This window comes from Balearica regulorum, chromosome 1 (assembly GCF_011004875.1).
Source record: "Balearica regulorum gibbericeps isolate bBalReg1 chromosome 1, bBalReg1.pri, whole genome shotgun sequence".
NCBI classification, from domain to species: Eukaryota; Metazoa; Chordata; class Aves; order Gruiformes; family Gruidae; genus Balearica; species Balearica regulorum.
This window is the reverse complement of record NC_046184.1, coordinates 82,503,329-82,525,989: the sequence shown is the minus strand read 5'-3', so window position 1 is coordinate 82,525,989 and position 22,661 is coordinate 82,503,329. Positions and strand designations below refer to the sequence as shown.

Sequence of the window (22,661 nt, the reverse complement as noted above, 5' to 3'; positions counted from 1 at the left end):
CGATCTTGTCTTTCAATGTTTTCACTATCACCCCATGCATCTGTGCAGTTTAGAAGCTGATGAAGTCAGTTGGCTTGATTGGTAAATTTAGTCACTTTTTTCAGGTAGATTTGTTGTTGCTTATTGGTGTTGTATGAGCCTGGCTTGTACCTTTGTAACACTGTGGAAATGAACATAAACGAGATATTGGATCTGAGACTTTCCTGTCCTATAGGACTTGGCTTGAATTCAGTGGATAACTGAAATAATAACATACTGATGGTTTAAAGAGCAGAAAAGTAAAAAAAATAGGTCTTACATTTGGTGTAACAGCTTGATTAATAGCAAGAAGCAGTTCTCATTTTACAAGCAATTTTATCTATATTAAAGGAAACTTTTTAGGTGGGTAAGTAATTTTGATCTAAGAGAGTTAGTTAAATTTCTCACGGCTACAAAGATCATTGCTACAAAAGACGAGGTTAGAACCCCCTAGGTTGTTTTGGACTTTAGATGTGTACCATAGTATATCTCCTTTGTATGAAGTGTAGGTAGGAAAAACAAAGCAGCTAGGCCTGTCAAATCTGATAAGCTCTGCTGTGGTGTTGAGAGCATCACTGTGACATAGGCTGGATATCCAGATGAAACTGGCTTCTTGTCTTTCTCAAGTATTGAAACAGGTCTGTCCTGTGAATTTGTGCTTTTAGTACAATTTTGTTTGGAAAGAAGAGCAATCAGAGGACCAAATAACAAAAACTGCATTGTCTAGAAGCTCTCAGAATAGTTTTACTGTTGGTATTTGTTATTGATAATGATTTTGTGGCAAACACCCATATTATATGCAGGAGATATCCAGGTTTAAAAGTAGTTAGAATATGCAATCTTTTAAGTCTCTGATTGACTTGTTTGAGCTGTCACATATTGTACATAACTGAGTTGTTTATTACAATGGCTGTAATCCATGTTCCTGCAATACCGTTTTTTCTTGACAAGTCACTGAATGAAAAACCCAATTCACTTTGGCATTCAGAACTCCCCTAATACTATTTCAATGAAGAAGCAATGTTTTCTTCTATTGAGCTTTTGCTGAAACTGAAAGCCCCTATGGCTTTTGCGTGTGGTCCCCCACACTGCCCTCACTGTTGTACTGACATCCATCAAATGACACCCATTCTTGGAGTGTAAAAGTACCATGTTTCTGATGTCATCTCTCCATCTGCCAGCCGTGCTAGTGAACATCTGCAACAGTACCACTGAGAATACTTCAGAAACAGGGCAGGTTTTAAAAAATTAAATATGCTTCATGGTATTTTTTTTTTTCATTTCAGTTTACATGAACAATAAAATACTTTGCTGCAAATGAAATGTGTTTGTGAAAATTCACTTCAGATGAATTTTTTTTTACCAGGGTAAAAAATGGAAAGTTAATGGAACTTAATGGAAAAGTTTGTGTTTGTAGTTCTGAGTCTTATACATCAATATAAATAGCTCAACAAACATTATTTAAAGTTACCAGATATGAGTAATAAAACACAGTCTCATCTACACATAATAGACAGATAGAAAGGGTTAGTCTGATTTATTACCTCCATTGATTCACACAGATAAATCACCAAACCTTTTTAAGGACTTGGGCACCAAAACTTCAGAAATGAAACCTGTTGGTTAATGAGCAATTAAAAACTTCCAGAAAGGGCCTTTATAGGAAGCTCTGCAAAAGAAATGGTATGTAAAGTTTACTATCATTGTCTCCCTGAAGATGAATCAACAATGAACTGGATCAACAGAAAACAACCAATATGATACCAAAGGTCAGTCAAACCTTCTCCTAAACTAGGTGGCCCTTCTAACTCCTCCACCCCCCAAAATGAAAAGCCTACACCCTAAATAAACTTTTTCCAAAAGTATCTGTTTAATTTCTTTCATAGTTTCCACAAGTCATGGAAACACAGTAGTTGTCCAGCAGCATCAACAAGCGATGTGTTTCAACGAAAAACTACCACCACATGGTATATCTAATTATCCTGCTTTCAAAAGCTAATCTTTGGTGTTTTGCCCTTCAGAAATGCTTGTGATGTATCTGGTGACAGACACAACGCAGTGGTACAAGGTATGATGCTACCTTCTTTTTTCAGAGTTCTGCTAATAAACTGTGCTCACTGGGAAAATAACAGGTCATATCTACACCCCAGGTGCAGGTACACCTCAGGTGACCAAGCAGAACCCCATCACTTGGCTTTGCCTTGTTTCTCAGTGGGACAGGGTCAGGGTGCTGGTTCTGCATTGGTACCTCCACACAGGACTGAATCACATGCACTGCAATTACTGACTTGAGCCACTGCCAACTGAGGCGCTCTGCATATTTCCTTGATGTCAAACTCCTCAAAAGTTTTTCATATGTCTTTAAAAACAGTAAATGTGACTCCCTCCCCAGGGACAGAGGCTGGATATGAGGGGGTGCCTCCAACTGTGTTTGCTCTGCCTTCCCCAGGTGAGTGGGTGGCTGTTCCTACTGGTCCCCACTCCCTCATTTTGTGGTTTGGACTTTGAGTGCAGAGAGGGCTCACTGACAGCCCCTTGTGATGGGCTGAAGGAGTGCTCCAAGCAGACGATTTTCCAGGGTCTTGTCCAGGCATGATTCCTCATCTTTTACTGTTTGAAAAGCTGTTGTGACATGTCCTGAAGACACCTGCAGAAGAAATGCTGGCCTGGTTCCCACATGAAGATTTGGCCAGGCTCCCAAGCATGACACTAAAGGTCAGTGGTTCACTCCCATGGAATCCCAGTCCTCTTCCGCATTCGTTTTCCTCCTCTTTCCAGTTCCCTAATCTGATAAATCATGTGGGGAGAGGCAAGAGAGTGAGGGGGAGGAGTATGTGATGTAACCTCCGCTCGGGCAAAGTTACGAGACACCACCACGGTGCCTGCAGCTCACAGTGGTTTTACAGTGGGTACCGCTGGGAGACCCTGAACTGCACTTAAGAGGCGTGAAGATCCACCACATCTGTGTGAGACCCAACAGGTGATGTACTCACCTCACTTGCGGAGAAGCAAGCCAGGCACGGCATCTGCTTAATGGCACATGCTCTTGCAGCTTCTTGTTTTGCTGCCTGCCGCATGCACCCCGAGTGAGAGGAGCAGTGGCTGGATGCTGCATGCACCCCTGAAGAAAGGGAGGTGTGAAGCCAGCTGTGCGCTGCTGGGGTAAGTCTGTTCTTGCTTCCTGGGTTTTCCTCTTCATTTCAGGCTGAGGGTTTGGGGGAAGGAAAGGAAGTGGAGTGAGCTGGAATGCGTATGGATTGTTTGAGGGCATGTAACCGTATGAAATCCCTGCTGGATTGACTCTGAGCCAGCTGATAATCACCGACTAATCTCTCTGCTGGCAGATTCTGCCTGGATTACAAGGGCATGTGTCTCTGTGTCAGGATGCATACGAGACGTGCTTGTGCTGAGGGTCTCAGGGTATATGTCAGAGAAATGCACCGAAAAGGGGTTTGGCTGCAGTGATGGAGTGCAAGAGAGAAATTTGTGCAAGTATGTTTCTGTCACTGACACAGTGCTGTGTGTGCAGTTGCATGTCAGGCTGTGAGGTCTGCAGGCAGGGAGGTGTAGGTACAGCAAGTGTTGCTTGTTACGTTTCACCAGAGTAAATCTGTATACAATTAGGATACAGCAAAGCCTTGTTAATTTTAACAAGTTTTATCCAGATGTGAAAAGTCAAACGGACAGCTGGTAGCAGTGCCAGGCATGCTCTATGCATTTGTAGTTCCAGCAGAACTACGTGGTCTAGGTATTAAGCAACTGTTTATATTCATAAGGCTCCTTAAAACAGTTATACCAGTGTAAGAGGCCTTATATTAGGCTACGGTTTTCCCTTCTACTGTGCTGCAGGGACCTGGTGGGCAGAGGGGAGTAAGGGACAGGTCCAAAGGAGGCGTGGGTACTCTTATACTCAGCAGTCTATGAGAAGTCAAAGGAGAAAATGTGCTTTTCTCAGTACCAGGAGGAGATGAAACTGGGAGGAAGTTGGTCCTGTGTATTTGCTAATGGAGAGAGCTAGGGTAGATAACACAAGCTCTTGAAAGTAGCTGCAGTGAAGTGTTTTCTAGGTGAACTTCCAAATACCATTGAAAGGTCTCCCTGCTAAAGGAAAGAAGAGAAGAGGAGGAGCATCATATTGTATATGAGTATTCTACTTTAACATATACTATATTATAGAATATATACAACATAAAGTAAAACAAACTTAATGTATAAAATGAGCCTCAGAAAGCCAAATAACCAACATTTCTGGAGTTGCAGCAGTACTGTATTAATCCCAAACTGCCTGCTAGCATTGTGAATCTCCAAGAATGCCTGCAGAAGGATGCAGTTATGGCACCTGGTGTGTGTCCTTGCATAAATGTTGTGCCTGCACTGCTTTAGAAAAAAATAGCATGTGGTTGGCTTCCCAACATGGTACACAGAGCTCCTGGCTCTGTTATTTCGCATGCAGCTACTCAGAGTATTTCTAGAGGTGAAACTTCAACAAAATATCAAAATCTGGAAATAGAAGTTAAATAGATAATCAGTACAGGAAGGTTATCTTCTTTTTTTAAACATGACTCTAATCCTGGTCCAAAATGTCAATTTCTACAGAGAGAAAATGATTTTTTTTTTTTTTTCCCATTAGCTGTAGTCCTGAGCTTTTGTCTAAGGAATCTCCTTATCCCAGACTCAGTTAAGGCTAGGATAAATGGGGTTAATCTAATCCTGGGGCTGCTAATTTTAATTTCTTTCCAGAACTTGTGATGGCTTTGACTTGGCAGAAAACTCAGGAATTCTACAACTGGGTCCTTGAAAGTGGAGGTAGGTAGCGATGCTGTCTTAAATAGGAATTTCCACATAAATAGCATGATCATGAAGAACAAACCTAGAAGGAGCATGATGCTCATATGGGCCCACATTTTTTTCGCTAGGCAGATTTTCACTTTTCCTTCTCCATGATCATGAACTTCCTTTAAGTCTTGAAATATATCTCAGGGACACTTCTGGATCACAGTAAGGATTGAAGGGATGGGGGATTTCCCATGCCCATAGTAGGGAACTCTCAGCAGCTTTCTGTTCAGTGTAAAACAGGCTCTGACAGGATGATGAGCAAGATGTGCTTAAGATTGCCTGTTAGGTCTGGAATATTAAAAAGAAAGTGAATTTTGAAAAATGCATCTTCATGTGTCATGGGAAAGCTTAGTAGATCAAAGAGTTACTACTTAGAGGTTTAAAATCCTTGCTATGCTGGTAAAACCTGTTATCAAATGAAATACTGACAGAAATTCTCAGTGAGATTTGACATTTTGCAGTTAGGAGACTTCAGGTCTTCAATAGCTAGAGGTTCAGCAGGTCCAGTTTGGTCCCACTGGGCTCTCTTGGGTCCTCAGATGTAAGGGAAAGCCACAAATTGGCATGAAAGAATGGCAGGCCTGCATGGTGGCTTTGACAGAAGGACATGGGGCATAGTGCTCAGGCTGTAAATGTTTCAGGACTTGAATATCAGAAGAGAATCTAAACTGGGATTCAGGACTTCTGACTGACTGTTAAATCCAGAAATGGAATATGGAAGAGTTCTTGACACAGCCCGTAACAGGAATAGTAAAGAATTGGGAAGTTTAGAAGGGACGGGGATTAACAGAGTCATGTGGACAGCGATGGTGTTTTAAAAAAATACCCTGAGGCCCATGGACTCACCAGAGACCCAAGGACTAAAATTCAAGAGAGTATTTCAGAGAGGTCTGGAGCTTGGGACTGTCAGGTCAAGAAGCAAAGGGAAATGCTGAGGGAGTTTAGCAGAGCAGTTCTGACAATAGGAATGAGAGAGGAAAGCATGAATGGGAACTGGGATGTTTCTGCAGATATAATGTATCCTGCGTTTCTGTGGAGCACGGATGAGGCAGGATTAGGAGGTTGCATGACACAAAATCTGTTGAGCTTCCCTTTCCTGTAGGACTGAAGAGCAGATTTAGCAGAGAGAAATGTTTTGTCATTTTGCAGTGAAATGGTATGCTTTTAAGAGAGTCCACCCTATGAGTAGGTATAAAAATGAATGGGTTTAGAATTTCAGATGTCCTGAGTATCATGGGGCAGGAAGGAAATAGCACCAGTGATTGAAACAATTTTATTATTTAGCTGTGAAGATTTAGACTCCAGAAGAGCCACAAACTCTTTGATTTGTTCTGTGCATCTCTGCTACACGTGTCTTGAACTACTTCTTTCATCCGTGTGTGGGACAGTGTTGCAGCCTCTGGTGAGGGCTCCAGCTCATGACAGGAAAGGTCTGTTCACTACTGTTCTGCAGAAGAGCGGTGCTCAGCAGAGCAGTCTGCTAGGTACTACAGTCCCACCCCCAATGTTGTGCTGAAGCCTTTTAGCAGAGCATGGCACGTGGAGCTCCAGGGTAGGAGAAGGAGTGTGGTACTGCTTCGTACAGGCACACGAGATGCCAGTTTTCTTTTTGCTGGAGAGCATGCCACAAAGAGCATGCTGAAGGGAAATAATTAAATATATCTGCCATACAGCGTATGGAATGTGCCAGCTTTGTTTTGCTTTTCAGATCCAAGGACAGACCCATGGCCCCTGGTGCACTCCCCACTTCCAGTCACACTCCTCTTTGCCTTCTACCTCTTTGTCGTGGCACTGGGGCCTTTCTTCATGCGTAAGCGGAAACCACTGCAGCTGCGAGGCCTGCTGATTGCCTACAATGTCACCATGATGACATTATCAAGCTACATGTTTTATGAGGTGAGGAGACAGGACTGGCTCCTAGGTAAGCATCCAGGAAGTGTTTGAAAGCCAGAGCCATTTCAACAGCTTTTGCTGACAGACTCTTATGAGGGGAGTGGGAGCCAAGTTGGACATGTCTATGTTTTGCCACAAGAGGGGCAGTATTGCCCTGTTGAAAATGTTATTTTCAAAGCATATGTAATTTCCTCCCATTTCTTAATCTTCCTCTCATTTATAAAGTTAGCAGTGAAAGGTTAACAGTGAATGAATGAGTTGAAAATTGAGATCTCCCTGGAAGACACAGAGCTTACAGAGGATGTGCAACCTCCTCATTTTGTCTCAGGTCTGGCTGGTGAGGGACCCGTCTATGAGAATGAGAACTGCTTTTACAGACTTAGGCAGTCCTCTCCAAGAGTGCCAAGCACACCACATCTTCCTGCTGCCAAAAGTATTGATGATATCGTTTTCTGCTTGTTGTCAGTGCAAAAGCCTTTCTACATGTTTTTTCCTAGTTTATGTAGGCCACTGAAAACTCTTCAAGGGAGTATGACCAAATAAGTTTGAAAAATATTTTGATGTCAACAAATTTGCCTTTTCAGTTTATAAGGCAATTATTACATCTAGTTAAAGCAAATTGCAATTTTTTTTAGCAAATACTGCTTCATCTGAGGGCAGATAAGAAAATTACTTGTCTGTGTATGGTTGTTCAGTTATACTGGTTACTTGATCCAGTTTTTGGCTTTCCAATTAATAGGCAAATGCAACCAGCCAAAACAAAACAGTATGAGATCTTTGCAAAGGAAATCAGTTTACTTTCGGAAGGATTCTGAAGCCTAGAATTCAGTATTCCTGATGAAGCATTTTTGAGCACTCCAGTGATTACATAAAGAGTTACAAATATGCCCAAACCAAATTTTGTTTTTCAGATTCCAACAAGGATGTGAAGTACTTTGTTTTAGGTTTTTACTATTTGCTCAGCTGTATAGGATTTTCTGTCAGTGAGTACTAGATTGAGACCTTATTACCTTAGCATTATATGCACATCTTTTGGTGTTGAACAGAAAATGGATCTCTTGCTTTTCTTTTGTTTCAGTTTCTAGTAACTTCAATCTTGGATGACTACAGCTACCTGTGCCAGCCAGTGGATTACAGCCAAAGTGAACTAGGAATGAGGGTACAGTTCTATACAAAGCTTGCCTTAGGCCCTGCTCCTCCCATGGGTATGCAGATTGTTTTGCTCATAAATAGCAATTTGCATGCCTAAGTCTTTTACTCCAGTTTGTTGCTTGTAAATCTATTTCACTAAATCATCTGCTTCAACAGTTGTACTTTGCTTTAGTTCTCTATAAATTAACCATCTCAGTCAACGTAGCTATCTAAGTTCCCTCTTTGATCACTGGAGAGAGGACGATCCTACCATCTGAAGACAGTTGTCTAATATAGATATTGCAAATCACATCTGAAATATTTGTGACTCTCTCCATTATTATATAAGGATTCTAGGTGATCACTATCAACAAGAAAACCAATTATAATATCCTCAACTTTGCATGACATAAATCTTACTCAGCTTTTCTTTTAGCAGAGGCATTTGGCTAAAACAATTCCTTACCTTATCATCATGGGGGATTTGGGTCCCACCAGCCTGAGCTCTCTAATACGCTGCATGAGTTTTTTCTGTTTGAATTCAGAGCCATTACGCTTTGCTTCCAGATATAACTGAGCTTTGAACAGATGCAAGCATGGATATTATCTTTTCAGTTTTTCAGATACTTGCCATTGGGCTAGAAACAGTTTCTGAGTAGCTCACCCTTGCCTCATCAAAGAGCAAGCAACTTAGCAAACTAATGATCTGACCATCCAAAGCAACCACAAATGCCTTTCCTTCTCCCCAGATCAACATTCCTTCCTGAGCTCCCACCCTGAAAAAGCAACAGCTGTAAAAAAGCCCCTTAGTTTTTTCCCCTTCAGTTTTTCCCCTTTGCTCTCGATCCCAGGTGGGCAGCATTCACATAGTGCATAGTTGAAAATCTCAGGCAATGGTTTTGCTTTGAGGTCTAACAGCGTTTCCTTGTGCTGCCCAGCAGATGGCAAGAGTGTGTTGGTGGTTCTTCTTCTCCAAAGTCATCGAGCTGCTTGACACGGTAAGGAAGGCTCGGCTCGGCTCCATAACAGGACTGGTCCTGTAAATAAATCTCTCCCTTGTCAGAAAGGGGCAGGGTGCCAGAAATTAATGTCCTTGGTTGATCCTGTATTGATTTGGTTGATGCTTTTCAGTAAATGCTGTTTTCATGTGTCCTGCTTTGCCTGTTTGTGGACATAAGGCTGATAATGCTAAAGAAGAGGGCTCAGGTTCAGCGTGCTGGTTTTTGACAGTGTTTGGCCTGCAAGAGTCCAGTAGGGCCACTGGATATCATGCTGCTAGAATTCCTCAAAAGCTCCTTTCCAACACAAAAGAATCACTGCTGTCCCGTTTGCCTGTCTCTGTCCCAGTGGCTGCACGTGTTCATTCCCTAGCACCCTTCCTGTGGGTGGGCATTCCCTCCTAACCACAGTGCTAGGGGTTTAACTGCACTTTAACCACGGCTATTGCCAGATGGTCCCCCAAAATCTTAGCTACCAGTTGATTAAGGCTGCCAGACAGGATCTGCCATTGCTTACCTGGCTGAATAATAGTGGTTAGTTGGGCAGTAAAGAAACAGCAAATGTACAAGTATGTGTGCTGGTATTTTCACTGCCACAGAATATCACGAGGTTGTGGGCTAAAGGTTTGTGTCCCATGTGAAACTGAAAGTTCACCTGAAGACAGTACCATTTTATAGCTTGTCTTCAGGTCTCCTCCTACATTACAAATAGTTGACTGATCTAACAAGGGAATCCCATCTCTCTGCTTGGTCAGCAGAAGTAAGATGTATCCTAGCCTAAGACTTCACAGTCTAGTGCTCTTTGGGGGATAAGTTGACAACACACTGCCTGAAAAATGAATCAACATGTGGAGCCCTCCTAGGCCTATTGCCAGTGTGTTGACCAATTTTCTCTCTCTTTTCATCAGCAACAAAAGTAGCTTTTAGACAGTCTTGAGTCTCTGAAAAGCAGATTAACTTTTTGTATATGTGTGTGTGTGCACTGAAATACAGTGACCTGACACATATTCATCTGCTAAAATCTTTCTCTTTACTAATGCAAATTCCAGAAGGGTTTGGGCATTCAACACAGCACTTTTTCTGTGGATCATTCTCTGGTACCAGTAAACATCTAACCTATGTCCTGAAAAGGACCAGACCCAAGCAGCTGCAAATTATATGGAAGCTCAGCCTCAGATGTGTCCTCTTTGGACCTTGGGACCTGAATCCAAAGATAAAAATAATTGGGGCTCTCTGGAAGAAATTCTACCCTCCAGTTCTTCCCCATTCCAGATAATATAAGATCTATTGCACGTGTTGAAATTCACTAGTTTTTATCCACAGTAGAGGAAATCGGTGTGGAAGATACAAAATCATAATTAACTATTCTTACCAATTTTCATGTTAAATCTTTTGTCTATACACATCAAATCAAGATTTTTCTTTGTCTGGCTTCTTTCAGGTTTTCTTTATTCTACGCAAGAAACAAGAACAGGTGACTTTTCTGCATGTCTACCATCATGGCACTATGCTGTTCAATTGGTGGTCAGGGGTCAAATATGTGCCTGGAGGACAAGGTATGCTTCCATAGACATCTTGTATTTCAGTTTTTCTTGTGCTGTGGAGATAACATAAACAGTGCAGATGGGCTGACTGGCAGGTAGGAAGCTCACCTGTTTCCAAAGGTGTGAAAAACATGTTCTTTTCAGCTGATACCATCTGCTCAGCTCTTTGGGCTATTTAGACCTCTATATTCACTGCCTCATCCAGAACAAGAACGTGCCAGTCATTCCTTGTCCAAATAGAAACAGTAATATGCTGTACAAGGTCTATGTATATTTCCACCCAGACCAGCGCTCCCTTGGTCCCCATTCAGCTGGGCCTGGTGCAGCAGCCCTGGTTCTGACTTTCCAGTTCCTGCTCTGTATCCAGTCTAGTCCTCACTCCCTTTCTGGTCTGTATCCAGACTGCTTCTCCTTTTTGCTCCACCAGAAGAGGAGCATCTGAGTACTAAGCCACCGTAGGCAGGCCCTACACAAGATGCTGGGGTATTCTTCTTTGCGAAGCCATGTTGGCTACATGGCCTTGACACCAGAATGATATGAAATGCTTAGGTCAGAAGATCAAGAATTCTCTCCTCTGCCTTTAAAGCTCTTTCTTGGTCTCTGAGCACTAGATATGGGATGGATATATGCTGAAAGGAGAAGGGAGAATACGATATGCTTCCTAGGCAGAGTCTGGATTGAACGTTCATGCATGGGGTGATACGTATTTTCAAAGCGTCATCACAGTGGCTGTGAGCTCATCACAGTGTTAGTCTTGAATGGTTTGTGTGTCTTGTTCATCCTGACTTCTTTACTCCTCAGCCTTCTTTATTGGGATGCTAAACTCCTTTGTACACATCTTCATGTACGGCTATTATGCCCTGGCCAGCCTGGGACCACAGATGCACCGTTACCTGTGGTGGAAGCGTTACCTAACCATCATGCAACTGGTAATTAATTCCATGTGTCATCTCTGCACTTCTGTGTCTTGGATGTGATGGTCCTTGCTGTCCGTCTCTGTCCCCTCACTGGCTCAGGTCTTGCTGTTTGCTGTCAATGGAAGTCATCATGCCCTTAGGTGTCCTAATGTACCACTATGAGAAGTGAGCTGATTGGTGACGTGCTCTGAATGGTATTCTTACAAAACTAGCAAGAAGTCTTCAATGACCAAATCAACTAGTAAGCCCCCACCTTTGTAACAGGAAGGAGAGAGAAAAATTAAAAATTAGACTTCTCCCTTTTCTGTTGCACATGATAGCCTTTGCCCCTCTGGAGCCTGGAAAACACAGCTTGATTTTGAGAGGTATGGGGTGGCAAGTCAGGAAAACTTTTGATTCTCAGTAGGGCAGGAGATTGGGCAGCTTTCATCCTGTTTCTTCAAAAAGGAAGAGTATTCTAACTGAAGGCAAACAGAGGTGAGATAAAGAAAAATATGTGAGTTTTACTCTTTCTGTAGAGAATTCCTTTGGATTTTCTTTCCCTCATCTCTGAAGAGGTGACAAATCCTGACAACCCTGTGGTTTTTCAAAGATTCATCATAAAAGCAATGTTCCAGACAAGAACAATGATTATAGTTAAGCATGTGGGAGAGTTAATTCCACATAAACAGAGGTTATGCAAACAAAAAGTATGCAGTTACCAGAGAAGAGAAAGAAGAGATAGGTTAGATGTAAAATAGTGGCGCACTGAAGGCTGGTCCAGAATTTTTATTTGTCCTGAATGGCAAAAGCAGAACAGGAAAGAATTGCATTAAATGAAAAGATATTTGTAATGCAAAATATAGCACAGGAAATCAGGTTTTATATAACATACTTTCAGTAGGTAGAACTCATTGCTTCAGAGTATTCAGACAGGTGACTTAGTAAAATATTAAAAAAAGGTTAATGTTTAAATGAACAAAAGTAGCATCTGTAGTTCTTCTCTGTAAGCTAAAATACAAATCAAAATTGTTATGGGTACAATAATCTGATTACCACTGGGGAAGAGAAAGAGTCTCCCACCTTTAGTTTCCGTATTCCAAGATCTCAGTTACTAGCCAGTGGCAGAGAAGTGGCACAGCACAAGGGCAGTGGTCTGTTCCTAGGCGGGAGAGGATGGATTCCAAACCTGCTCCTTGCAGCAGTGGGCAAGCCTCAATGTTTGGTGGAAACATGACAGTCTTTCATGTTGGGAAAACACTGTTGGGCTTGAAAGACGTTTTTCAGGGATGCCAGAAGAGGCAAGCGGGTGGTACTCTGGGTTGAGGACACTACTCCTATGTTGTGATACTCTTTATGAGGGACCAAACAGTCATTTGGGATATGTCTTATGCAGGATCCCTAATCTGGCTGCTTCTTTTTTCCCCCTCTTCTAGTGCCAGTTTGTAGCCATTGCTGTTCATTCTTCCTACAACCTCTTCACAGAATGCCCGTTCCCTGATGGCTTCAACACTGCAGTGTTCCTCTACATTCTCAGCCTCATTGCTCTCTTCCTACACTTCTACTACCAGACCTACACTAGGGGAAAGAAGGAGAAGCTCACTTAAAGAAAATCAAAGAGGAGAGTGAGCACACTCTGATGAACTTGCACATTCTCTGCTGCTTCTAACATGAAGAAAATGTATTTGGGGAGTATGTACGAGGCTCTTGTGTGCAGATTCACAGTTGCCTTCAAATATCTCAAGTTAGGAAGAAAAAAGGAATGAAAGAAACTCAGAGGTTAAGGTATTGAGGAGCACACTTCATTGAAACTGATGCAAAGCCAAGCCAAGTAGTCATCAACAGAGCAGCCTTTGTGAAATTAGCACCAGAAGATCTCCTCCTTCCCTTCCATCTGTTAGCTCCGTTTGCAAGGTCTAGCATCCAACCATGACTCCTTGGCTCATTTCTAGGCTGTAGAGGGTTTTTTTGCATGTATAAGTCTATCTTAGCTTACCATTCTCAATCACGCAGTGTGGTTTAACTTTCTGTTAGCGTAAGCATGAAGGAAATTGGACATTATGTTGTACAGCTGGACAGATACCTCTATTATTTCACTATTCTGAAGATAAAGAAGGCATTATTAGCACTTTTATACTAAGTAGGAAACTAATGCAGTAATGACATGACGTGGTTTAGCCCCAGCTGGCAGCTGAGCGCTGCTCGCTCACCCCTCCCCCGGCGGGATGGGGAGGAGAATGGAAAAACAACGGCAAAGCCTCGAGGGTTGGGATAAGGGCAGTTTACTGGGACAGCAAGGGAGAGGGAAAACAATCAACAACAGTGCTGATAACAGATAGTAACAATGGGTGATAACAGAGAACGATTTACCGATCCGACAACCCAACGCTCAGCCCATCCCACGCCAAGCCCGCCCCTGCCCGACTAGCCCCCTTTGATGGTGAGCATGGCGTCACATGGTATGGAATAGCCCCCGGCCAGTTTGTCTCACCTGTCCTGGCTCCTTGTGACATTAACTCTATCCTTGCCAGAACCAGGACACTGTCCTTCAAGAGTTTTGTGTTTCAACTGTAAAAAAATCACTACTCTGTAATACTTGTTTTAATCAACAAACCAGAATTCAATAAATAAGTACCCCTTTGTAGTTGAAAATCTGAATTTAGGATTTTGAAAGCACTACCCGATCAAAACTTCAACAGTATTTAACTGCCTGCAGGTGAATGTAAGAGTCAAATTCTAGTTGGAATTGATTTAGGAGCCTAAAAGGAGCCAATAAGTGATGTGATAAAGTCAATGGAGCTATGCAGCTTTGCACTAGCCAATGAATTGACTTTATACATTTTGTATTAATACTTGTAGAATTAGGTAGTGGAGGTGGTTGCTTATGGTATTGTAAAACTTTTTATCTATGATGAGAAGCAAAATTAAAAAAAAAATAATAATACCACCACCAAATTGGAGGAAAAAAGTTATGAATAGGGAACCTCAATCTATTCTATTATAAATTATGGCATCTATAAGGAGTGATGCCAAATAGTCTTCATGCATGAAAAGTTCTCTGTTGTTCAAGAGCAACCAAAGGCACATAAGCCTTTGGCAAATAAGCATTCCAGAAAAGGGTGTATGATGATTCTTACTTGTGGTGGGTTGACCCTGGCTGAGGGCCAGATGCCCACCAGAGCCGTTCTATCACTCCCCTCCTTCATTAGACAGTGGAGAAAAAGTACAACGAAAAGCTTATGGGTCGAGATAAGGACAGGCAGAGATCACTCACTAATTATCGTCACGAGCAAACCAGACTGAACTTAGAGTGGGAATTCATCTAATTTATTACTCAGCAAAACAGAGGAGAGGAATGAGAAATAAAATCCAATCTTAAAACACCTCTCTCCACCCCTCCCATCTTCCCAGGCTCAACTTCACTCCCGGCTTCAACCCCTGCCCCGCCCCGCAGCGGCACAGGGGGACGGGCGGTGGGGGTTACGGTCACTTCATCACACCTTGTTTCTGCCGCTTCCTCATCCTCAGGGGGAGGACTCCTCTCATCGTTCCCCTGCTCCAACGTGGAGTCCCTCTCACGGGAGACAGTCCTGCACGAACTTCTCCAACGTCAGTCTCTCCCACGGGGTGCAGACCTTCAGGAGCAGACTGCTCCAGCGTGGGTCCCCCACGGGGTCACAAGTCCTGCCAGCAAACCTGCTCTGGCGTGGGCTCCTCTCTCTCTCTCTCTCTCTCCCCATGGGTCCATAGGTCCTGCCAGGAACTTGCTCCAGCGTGGGCTTCCCATGGGCCACAGCCTCCTTCAGGTGCCTCCACCTGCTCCGGCGTGGGGTCCTCCATGGGCTGCAGGTGGAATCTCTACACCCCCTCATCCTCCCTCCATGGGCTGCGGGGGGACAGCCTGCTTCACCATGGTCTTCACCACGGGCTGCAGGGGGATCTTGCTCCAGCGCCTGGAGCACCTCCTCCCCCTCCTTCTTCACTGACCTTGGTGTCTGCAGAGTTTCTTACATCTTCTCACTCCTCTCTCTGGCTGCAAAAGCTCTCTCTAACTGGTTTTTCCCTTCTTAAATATGTGATCACAGAGGCGCTGATTGGCTTGGCCTTGGCCAGCGGCGGGTCTGTCTTGGAGCCGGCTGGCATTGGCTCTGTCAGACACAGGGGAAGCTTCTAGCAGCTTCTCACAGAAGCCACCTTTGTAGCCACCCCTGCTACCAAAACCTTGCCATGCAAACCCAACACAGACAGGATTAGAATTCGTTACATGGTGCACTGCCATTGCCAAGCCAAATTCACCTCAAATGTAAGGAAGTCTAAGTCCTCTGGGAATGTCTGGAGGATTAGATGTTAACCTGAATTTAGCAAATGGATGTACAAAAAAAAATTGTATGCTGTCTTCCAATCTGGAGTTTAGGGGCTATGTAACTTGTTCATCACTGCTCTGTGTTCATATGTCAAACCTTTCCTTTAGCTACTACATGTACGTGTATAAGATGAAAGAGTATTCTTCCATTCCTTGCCCTCCTCCCCTTCACACATATACACAAAGGATTCATTTAAATTACCATAACGATACATCATAAATGTCATTCCATTGATTTGAGTAGTCTTTCTTCTGATTTTCACTGGTGAGTATGAAAAGCAAAGCAGAGTTTATTTTACATCTGTGTACTAGCTGTTTTTCTTCAAGCCAAGTATTTCTCCATGCTCCTTACTATAGAAATTGTACTGCTTTTGGATATTAGAATGCTATTTTTGTTAAAGCTTTAAATAATAAACCTCTGGGTGGGTCCTCTATTCTTCCCTTTGTTTGGTAAGGCAGGAAAAAAACCCTGCTGTGTATCTAACATACAGTATTCATGTTGAGGGTTTCCCCAGAGGCCTCTCCAGCCTTGAAGCCTCTGTGCAAATAAAGCTGTTTCATTACTCCTTTCCATTTAATGATTCACTTACGACTCTATCCTGCTTAAAACATTAATACCTTTGGCCCCCTAGTTTCATGGTAGAGCACACCTTCCTGCAGCTAGCTAGATTATCTGTGCTTGCAAAGAAATCTAATGAATTTAGCTCTTTTTCCCTATTTGAGGGGATCATTAGTAGGTTTCAACCTGAGTTTCCCCTCACAGAAGCCTTTTGAGATTGTAGTTGAGAATTTCAAGGGCTTCACTAATCATTTTATACCAGAGTGAGCATCAAATATTTTGATTTTGCTTGATTCATTCATAATTCATGACTGCTTAAAAATTAGAAATTAGCAGGAAATTTGGATGAGATTACTCAATGTTTTTGCAAATCCACTCCTTTTTAAAATATATAAATTTGTGAATATATCATTCAGCTCTTTTTTAAGCAGCCAATGCAGCTTAATCTGTGTCTGTGTATGACAGAGCTTACTGTAGTGGATTCTCAACTGTGACTGGCCACATAGCTTGTAACAAAATATAAAAGTATGAATTTGCCACCTGACAACTCGTAGTGACTGATCACCGAAATCACACGCCACTGTAACCTCTTGTCCTAGGCATGCAACCTTTGGTCTATCTATTCCAGTCCCTCTTCCTCACAGCCTGAGTGGTCTGATCTTGCACTTTTGGAATGGTAAGAGCTTTTTGTCAGTGTGACTTCAATGGCCATAGGATGAAAATGAAGGATTTTCAGTTGGGTGATAAGGAGGGATCAAATTTGCCCAGAAACACCACGCTTTGCATACCTAAATAGGTATTGGTATGGAGTACAACCATTATAAATGCATCAATGCAAACAAAATTCACTTGCAAGAGTATTTGTGCTAGCAGTGAAGATAAAATTGCATAGGTATAGCTGAGTGGCTCTGCAGGTCTTGATTCTTTGCTCCTTCAGATTGTACTCACTTGCTTTCATTCTTCTGTATTAAATTGGGATACCACAGTTGGTATTGTCCACTTGGGGCATCCTGTTGTGACAAGACCAAAAACCTGAGAGTAGAGGTACGTGCTCCTGGAATTTGAAGGAGAATAAAGGCACAGAATGATATTTTTCCCTTTAAGATGAAGTCCCTAGAGTTAAAGATTACATCACAGTAATGCACTGTAAGTCAAAAGGGCTGGAAATTATAAATTGCAAGTTTGGATGATTCATGCTGTCTGGCAGAGTCCAAAGCTTTGAGGGTGAATTGAAAATATCCTGTCGCAGCTGGATTTATAAAAACCTCTGGGCCAAATGCTGATTCCACCAATATCAATGACTAAGCCTGCAGATTTCACTGGAAACAAGATGGCACAGCTGTGTGGAAAACAATGCACTCAGCTACACAGCCTGTGGTTTTGGTTTGGGGTTTTTTTTTGTTTTGTTTGTTTGGTTTTTTTGTTTTTTTTTTTTTTTTTGAGCAGACTGGAGTATTATCCAAGCTTAACAGATTACTTTTAAGGGCACAGTTGTGTACAAGTCTCTCCCTTATAAAATGTGGGTCATTATACATTCTTAGAGTAGTTTACATTCACAAGATGTAAAGCATAATGCAAGTAGTCTGTTTAAATGAATAAGCTTGATGTCTGGTAGTGCTCAGCATCTTTCCTACTGTTAAGTCAATGTAAATTATGGATGTTCTGATCAAATTACTTTTGAATTAACCAGACCATTTACTCAATGCTTACTTTCCCTCTGAAGATAAATGAGAGGGATTCTCATTTTAATCAAAACAAAATACAGAAAAGAAAATCAATTACTATTTAATGTTTTTTCCATCAGTGTGTGATGGAAAGTTTCCAGAGGAACTTGAACTTAAAATTGCAAAACAATATAAAATGCAGGAACGTGGTTGAGTTTTGAGTATTGGATTTTATATATATATATATATACACACACTACCAAAAAATATGGCAGTGTATGGTTTTTAAAAAAGGCAGAATAATTACTCTAAACAACTAATTAAGCAAAACCAGGATGCAATAGATTGCTTTGTACAATAAATAAAAATCTGTTGATGCAGATGTAAAACACCTCCAAGCCAAACACTAAAAAAGATCAGCCAGCCCTATATATAGAACAGTGTGAATTTGCTGAATTCATTAATGAATAACTTCATGGATTAGGCCTTGATAGATGGAGTGCTCACATCCAGATGTTTACTGTGATTTGTCAATGGTCTTGTACTTAATCCTCCTGAACAGGAAATAAGAGACTTTACGCTGGGGTGTCCCTTGGGGACTGTGGCAGTCTCTCTCTCTGGCCTGCATCATCTCGACACAGGATCAGGCTGTTGGGGAATTAATCGCGTGGAGGAAGCACAGATTTGCCTTTAACCCCTTTGGTTTCTTCTCAGCTTCAGATTGACTTCCTCACCATCTGCCATGATGGGAATGTTATTTAGTCAACACATGGAGAAGAAAAAAAGGAGTCACCCATGTCATCCCATAAGGCACATTTGTGGGGTCCCTGTCCCCACAAAGTGTGTTGAAGCAGACACATCTAGTCCCACCACCAAGTGGGAGGGCTGTGGGCAGATCAAGTCTCTAGATGCTGGTGTATGTCTCTCCACATCTCAGCATCGTATTTTTATTTTGGTGAGGCTGCAGCTCCACAGCCACTGCCAGTGACAGGGATGGCCCACGAGGGAGTATTTGTGAAAAGACTGGAGGTCCCCAAGGTGTCCTTAGTCAGGTATTCTGGAGCATGTGTAGAGCATGTGTAAGTGCGTGTGTGTATGGGTAGATAAATGCACCCTCTGCAGACTACCCCCGTTGCTCATTTCTCACCATGTGAGGCCCCGCATGTGATGGGTCACTCATTTCACTGTGTGAGAGTGTCCCACTGAACGACAGCTCCCAGCAGCCACATCACTGCCATGGCTGCTGCATAGTGGCATGTTTGGGTGCTGCTCATCAGCCCATGACGGATCAGCCAGTTGCATCTGTTCCAGTATCCAAGAGCAGGGGGAGGCCAGTGAAAAGCTGAACCTGCAGCAGAAGATGGGGAGCAGTTACAGAAGTCTCATATGTGATGCACATGATTACACACGTCTGAGCATGGACATGTCCCTGGCATGACTCTGTACAGGGCATGAGGATATACGGTCCTTCCCTTCTCCCCATGGAGGGGTTGGTAAGGTGGCGTTGGGGGTGCAGACCTGCCTTTAAGTGAAAGGTAAGAGAATATCTATGGACAGTGTTTCTTCTGCAAAACTTGTGTGAGCCTCTCATAGGTTCTAGCTGGTACAGTATGGAATCTTAAAAGAATTGCATTTAGGCAGCCCCTTGATGCTGCCTAACCAGGGGAGTCCCATCTACAGCCTCAGGAGAAAACCTGCAATTGAGGCTGCAGGATAAGGCACTAGCAATGCTGTGTGGACCAGATGGGGGGGAAAAGCAGCATCCTGGTCATAGGGGACGACAACAGGTATTATAACTGGATTAGAAGAACTGAGTGGCAGTGGGAGCTGGAGAGAATGGAAAGTTTTGGTGTGGGTGTGCTGGAATGTAAGGGACTGATTGCGTGTGTGCATATGCTCAGGGTAGAAAATACTTTTTCCTAAATCACAAGTATGGGGACAAATAAATTATTTGTCGGGGAGTGCCTGGTTAAAATATTAGTAGCACATCTCAGCACTTGACGTTTCCCGCTATTCTGCATGTCATCCTTTCTCTCCAGTATCTTGGCTTTCTGCTGGTAGGACTACTCTTCAAAAAAGTTTTCAGTCTTTTCATCACACTCAAAAAATTAGGAATGCTAAATAAGGATTGCCCTTCAAAATTCCCTGCTTGGAGTAGACTTTTCTTCCCCTTTAACATCATCGTCCCACTTTCTCTTAACCCTGTTCTCCCCTCATCCTTTGTACCCACATATAAAGATACAAAACTAAATTCTTAGACTTGTTAAAGCTGCAAAGAAAGTAGTTATATTCTACTCAAACACTATACAGAGCAGCTGTATTTTCCTGCTATATCATTTAATAATGTACATTTTCTTCATAGGGTTTTCAGTGAGGCTTTCAGCAAGATGAACGTGGGCAAGTCTGTCTTTTTCTCCTCGCTTTAGCATAATCCCATCTGCCTGAAAATTCAGGATGTGAACACTGCAGCACAACATTTAGAAGGGCTAGAAACTTGGGTTTTAATCAAGGGAGAATTTAAATTCAGCATAATCTCTCCCAGGCGTCAGAGAAGTGCTGCTCCCTGTTGTTGATGAAGGAACAGCAGAATGGATACAACCGTTTGAGAGGCAGCAAGTTTACTAGTCCTCTGTGCACTTTCTTCTGCTCTGCACTGTACCCACAGCCACCTCCCCTAGGCTGTGTCCCCAGAAGACTGTCTGCCGCAGTCCTGAGGATGCTCACTGCACGGGGGAATTTTTGAAAATGCCTCCAGGATTGAGAAGGGAAGTGTAGGAATGGGGTTAAGAATGGATGTGGGTTTTTTATGAGGGGTGCTTGAAAGAGGGAGGGGAGATCTGTGATGGTCAGCGTGGGTATGTCCCTCTAGAGGGCTGGGGTTTGCTCTCGGAGCCTGTGGTGACTTGTCTAATGCAATGACAGGTCACAGATATGCAGGGTGGTTGCAAGCAAAATCAAAATGAACCCTTGTGGGAGGAGGTCCCTGGAAGGGGGCCTTGCAGATGGGGAGAAGGGTGTATATGTTCAAACACATGCAGGAACAGAATGAAAAAAATTACAGAGGGGAGGGAGCAGGCACAGGTGCCTGCAACTCGTCTGTTTTATGTTGTGTTACTGGTTGTATTCATATGCAGATGAAAACGCAGGTCTGTGGATGCCGGCAACCGGCCCTGTGAAAGAGGCATATTCACGGACCAAACTCCAAAGGTGTTTGTTGTGATGGCCAGGTGCCACGGTTCCTGGGGTGCAAGTTATTAATTTTGACTGGCATTGCCTCCGGGAGATCTATATGAACTTGTCTAGGAATGTTTCCTCTTGAAATAAATTATTATTCCTGAGGCAAGGTTTGGAGGGAGAATATCTTGCATTAGAGGAGCTGACAGAGCTGGAAAAAGAGACTAATTTTCCAGTGTGCAAGCCCTTCCTCAGGTTATAATCCCTGACATGCATTGATAACAGATCAGCCATTACTTGTTGGGGTGCACAAGTGTGTCTGTACTTATTGCAGAGGTGGCTAGTTCTAAAGGGTATTATACTACATTTTGCAGGTTTGATACATTATTCTGTTAAACGACTGCTCCTGTAAATCAAAGGGCTATTATTTTCAAAGGGCTACTCTAGAAAACTTATCTGTAATCTTGCTTCTAGGAATTGCTTGTGTGAGTAAAGTGGTGCTTTACTTCACCGGCACAGTGGCAAAACAGGTCAGCGATTCTGTGCTCAGTTCTCAGAGGCAAATTAAGGAACATGACCATGTCATGAGCAAATCATCACTCACAGTAACCATTTCATATAATTATGGTTTTCTATTTTGGCACTGTTTTTGATATCTTTGGGCATATTTCATACACAGAGGTAATGTTTTAAATTAAGTGAAAACCCACTAATCCAAATAAACCTAGGCAAACTATTTGATGGAGCTATGAGTACTACCACAAGGATTCAGTAAAAATGTAACTGCAGTGATGCCAACTGGAAGGCAAAATGGTTTTTCACTTAATTCTGCACTTGATTTGGATAGAAACCCAGAAACTCCACATAAGTGGAGTGGTGTATATATATGTATAGGTTTTAATTTTACAGCATTTGTATACATATTTAGTATATTCCTCTGTAGACCTTGAATAGATGAGTTCATGGTTTGAAGATAGAAAATAAGATCTTAGCATTGATTGTATTACTGAACTGTAATTGAAGTCATTGTGCAAAGCTGCTTCAATTCCTTTTCTCTAATAAAATGTGCATTGACTGAAATGTATCAGCCTTGGATGTGGGTTTAAGGATGCATCAAAGGGAAAGTACAGTCCCGGTTTGCAAATGCCAACGTGAAGGTAGCCTGGTAGAAATGTTGTCGTCTGCTGGCTTTGGAAGCACCTTTCAGAGCTGCACCAATTCCATGATAAACTGGGGAGAGGAGGGGGGAGAGCAAAGCAAAGCGAAAAATAATACCCAATCCCTTCCTTTGTTCTTGTTACGGTGGGGGGAGTGGGTGGGGGGAACACACGTGAAGAGGCGCCAGGAATCCCCGGGGCTTTCGATTAGGATTTTCATTATAGGTGAGTGGGGGTTTACAGCCAGAGCCCTCCCGAGCCCTCCCTGCGCGCAATCCCTTTAGCGAGTAATCCACGCGTGGAGGCTGCACCGTAATCCCCTGCTGCTGCGGCGGGCAGCGGGGGCGGGGGCAGCGCGGGGTCTGGGGAGCGGGCGGCGTCCCCCGCTTGCCAGGGGGCGGAGGGCTGCCTCTGCCCCCCTACCCGGG

The 22,661-nt window shown here is 43.0% G+C and overlaps 2 protein-coding genes across 4 annotated transcripts in view; both read left to right on the top strand.

The window, feature by feature from the left end:
- Positions 1-22,661, top strand: part of LOC104632212 (potassium voltage-gated channel subfamily A member 1) — a 134,848-nt gene that overhangs the window by 83,352 nt on the left and 28,835 nt on the right. The window lies entirely within an intron of this gene.
- LOC104632214 (very long chain fatty acid elongase 4) lies at positions 2,568-22,146 on the top strand. 3 transcript variants are annotated; one of them, XM_075761500.1, is made up of 8 exons: positions 2,568-3,180; positions 4,759-4,824; positions 6,563-6,750; positions 7,826-7,906; positions 8,817-8,876; positions 10,318-10,432; positions 11,222-11,349; positions 20,265-22,146. In XM_075761500.1, the coding sequence occupies exons 2-8, from the start codon at positions 4,767-4,769 to the stop codon at positions 20,274-20,276; spliced, it is 642 nt and encodes a 213-aa protein (XP_075617615.1). In that variant the 5' UTR covers positions 2,568-3,180; positions 4,759-4,766; the 3' UTR covers positions 20,277-22,146. The 3 variants fall into 3 exon arrangements, with proteins under 3 accessions (XP_075617615.1, XP_075617599.1, XP_010296311.1); XM_075761484.1 differs by lacking the exon at positions 20,265-22,146 and adding an exon at positions 12,753-13,470 and having other exon boundaries at positions 2,569-3,180; XM_010298009.2 differs by lacking the exon at positions 20,265-22,146 and adding an exon at positions 12,753-13,470 and having other exon boundaries at positions 2,571-3,180; positions 8,820-8,876.